This window comes from Chondrus crispus, genomic scaffold, assembly GCF_000350225.1.
Source record: "Chondrus crispus Stackhouse genomic scaffold, scaffold_180, whole genome shotgun sequence".
Taxonomy (NCBI): Eukaryota; Rhodophyta; class Florideophyceae; order Gigartinales; family Gigartinaceae; genus Chondrus; species Chondrus crispus.
In genome coordinates, this window is record NW_005179060.1 from 11,468 (window position 1) to 13,934 (window position 2,467).

Below are 2,467 nucleotides of genomic sequence, written 5' to 3' on the forward strand. Positions count from 1 at the left end.
AGAAGACGGTCTCCGCGTCCGCCGCCGCCATCGCCCCCGCCGCCGCAGCCTTCCCGGCGCGGTAGCGGTCGCGCCGAGGAACGGCCCCCGCGTGCATCGACTCCACCCGCTCCGAGAAGACAGTCGCCGCGTCCGCCGCCGCCGCCGCGGCATCCTCAGAAGCATCCGCGCCGGGGGAACGCATCTCGGGAGCCGCCGAGGGGACAGCCGCGTCCTCAGGAGCATCCGCGTGGGTGGAATGTATCTCGGGAGCCGTCAGGAGAGCAGCTTGCAGGAGTGGGGGCCCCAGGAAGGCGGAGGGAGTGGCTTGACGAAGATGAACGCGCGGCAAAGGCGGGCGAATCGATGTGGCAGAGACGGCAACGTATGCGCGATCGCGCGGCGGGGAGGGTCAATATCTGGCATGTGTCGCCGGAGCCCCCGAAGAGACTTGAAGACAGGTTTGAAGTGGGGGCGGATGAGAGGAAGAAGAAGGAGAGGAAGAGGAAGAGGAAGGAGGAGAGGCGTTTGAAGAGGGAGGCGAAGAGGGCGCGGAAGTTGCAGGCTGCGGGTGGGGTAGTGAAGGACGAGGGGAAAGTAGGAGTGGGTGAGGAAGGTGCATGGGGGAGTAAAGCGGAGGAGCTGGGGAAGGGAGAGGAGAACCGTTCGATTGGAATTGTGATGGATGGGAGTGAAGAGGAGGAGGATGAGATTATTGGGCCGGCACTGCCGACTGCGAGTAAGGATGTCGCGAAGAGCGTCGACTACGGGAAGGCGTTGCGGCCAGGAGAGGGATCTAAGATGGCGGCGTTTGTGCAAGATGGGGCGAGGATTCCTCGCCGTGGAGAAATCGGGCTGACTAGCGAGCAGATTGAGTCCTTCGAGCATCATGGATATGTCATGAGTGGGAGCAGGAACAGGAGGATGGAGGCTGTACGCCTCCGGAAGGAGAATCAGATTTACTCGGCAGAGGAACTGGCAGCTTTGAGCCAGTTCAACGTTGAGGAGAAGAAGCTTAGAGAAGAAAAGGTGTTGAACCAGTTCCGACTGCTAGTGGACTCCAAGGTCGGAGGCGGCGCGAGTGGCAAGCCACGCGAGTGAGGACAGGTTGGTGGGAAGGCAACAAATTGAAATTTCTCACCTTGTCCTTTTTCTCGATGATCTCGGGTCGAACGAAAATGTTACGCTTTCGCAGCCCGTAGTTGAGACTTTGCAAGCCGTCGTTCAAGTTAACAACTCCGAAGCAAAGTTCGTTCTAATAAAACATCTCAAGAACAACAATTTTTACAGTCAGGAAAATTACATTTAGAAGCGACTGATCTTCTGCCGCAATGGTGACAATGATAGAGTGACTTTGCGGACCAGGTAATAGGGAACGGTGGCAACGGGAGTCCCTCTCACCCGGGCGTCGACTCGTACATTCTCTTCGTATCAGCATCACGAAAATGGATACCGAAACTCAAAATGCTTCCAGCTTGTCTGTAGTGTCGATCAACAAATACGCTGAGTGGGCCCAAGAACTCGACCGAAAAAAAAAAAGAACGTAGTTGCGTATTTACAGCAACGAGTTACTTGTTCATGACGCTGAAGATCGACATGGCAGAAGGCTGACGATGTGCAGCTGGCACGGATGTCGCAGGAGTGGTTTGTACCTCGGAAGTCGGTACATTTGATTGCGGTTGGGCACTACTGGTGCTACTCTGCAGCGTATCTTTGTACAAAGGGGTGGTCATGGTTAATGCGACGCTGGATCGGATGGTTGCCGAGACGGCAGGCATGTTTTGGCCTCCAGAGGACGGAAGAGGCAAAGTAGTGGAATTGGTTGCAAAAGTTGGAGTGATCGCGGAGACGGAAGCGCTGATCGAGGTGGGGGTGTTGACGGAAATGGCGACTTGGGCGGACCTTTGAAAGTGGTCCGACGGATACTTCTTTATAGCAGCAGGCTTCATGACTGGGGCTGCTAGTTTCGGGTGATTCACTGAGGTGTGAGGGGGTGACAGCTGCCTAGAGGACGGCGGAGTGTGAGATCGCACGGCAAGTTGTGACGTAGGTGGGAAGGACGTGGGCGGATAAGTAGTGCTCGACGGTGGCATCGAAGAGGTCGACGGGTACCTGAACGGGGTGGATGACGGGTCTTGGACCAGCGGAGGGGTAGTTGGGGAGAGCGAGTACGGTGAAGAGATTGCCTGTGATAGAGAAGGGAGTGGGTGATGTGGAGTCGGCTGCAGGTAGTTGCTCGTATTGACGTAGGACGGCTGCTGCTGCGGATGTTGGTGATGGTGTTGATAGGGCGGGTATTGATTGGAAAACGGGACGGTGGGGGGCTTGGATGAGGAGTGGTGATGGGGTGTGATCGGGGAAGTGAATGTGTCAGGCAGAGGGAGCGGAGCATAGGGGTATGTGGTTCTTGCGGGGGTAGTGGAAGCAGACGGGGAGGCGGCCGGAGCGGGGCGGGGCGGGGTCTTGGCGACACGGACAGCCTCGAATG

General features: G+C 57.2%; 1 protein-coding gene across 1 annotated transcript; it reads left to right on the forward strand.

Annotated features, from left to right (window-relative positions):
- The first annotated feature begins 366 nt into the window (after nt 1–366).
- On the forward strand, nt 367–1,080 carry CHC_T00003228001 (hypothetical protein). The gene has a single exon (XM_005714647.1). It carries the CDS (start codon nt 367–369, stop codon nt 1,078–1,080), a length of 714 nt encoding a protein of 237 aa, XP_005714704.1.
- The last annotated feature ends 1,387 nt before the right edge of the window (nt 1,081–2,467 follow it).

Bases quoted from the DNA above. Each gene is read 5' to 3' on its own strand.
- CHC_T00003228001 (XM_005714647.1), top strand. From the start codon at position 367: ATGCGCGATCGCGCGGCGGGGAGGGTCAATATCTGGCATGTGTCGCCG.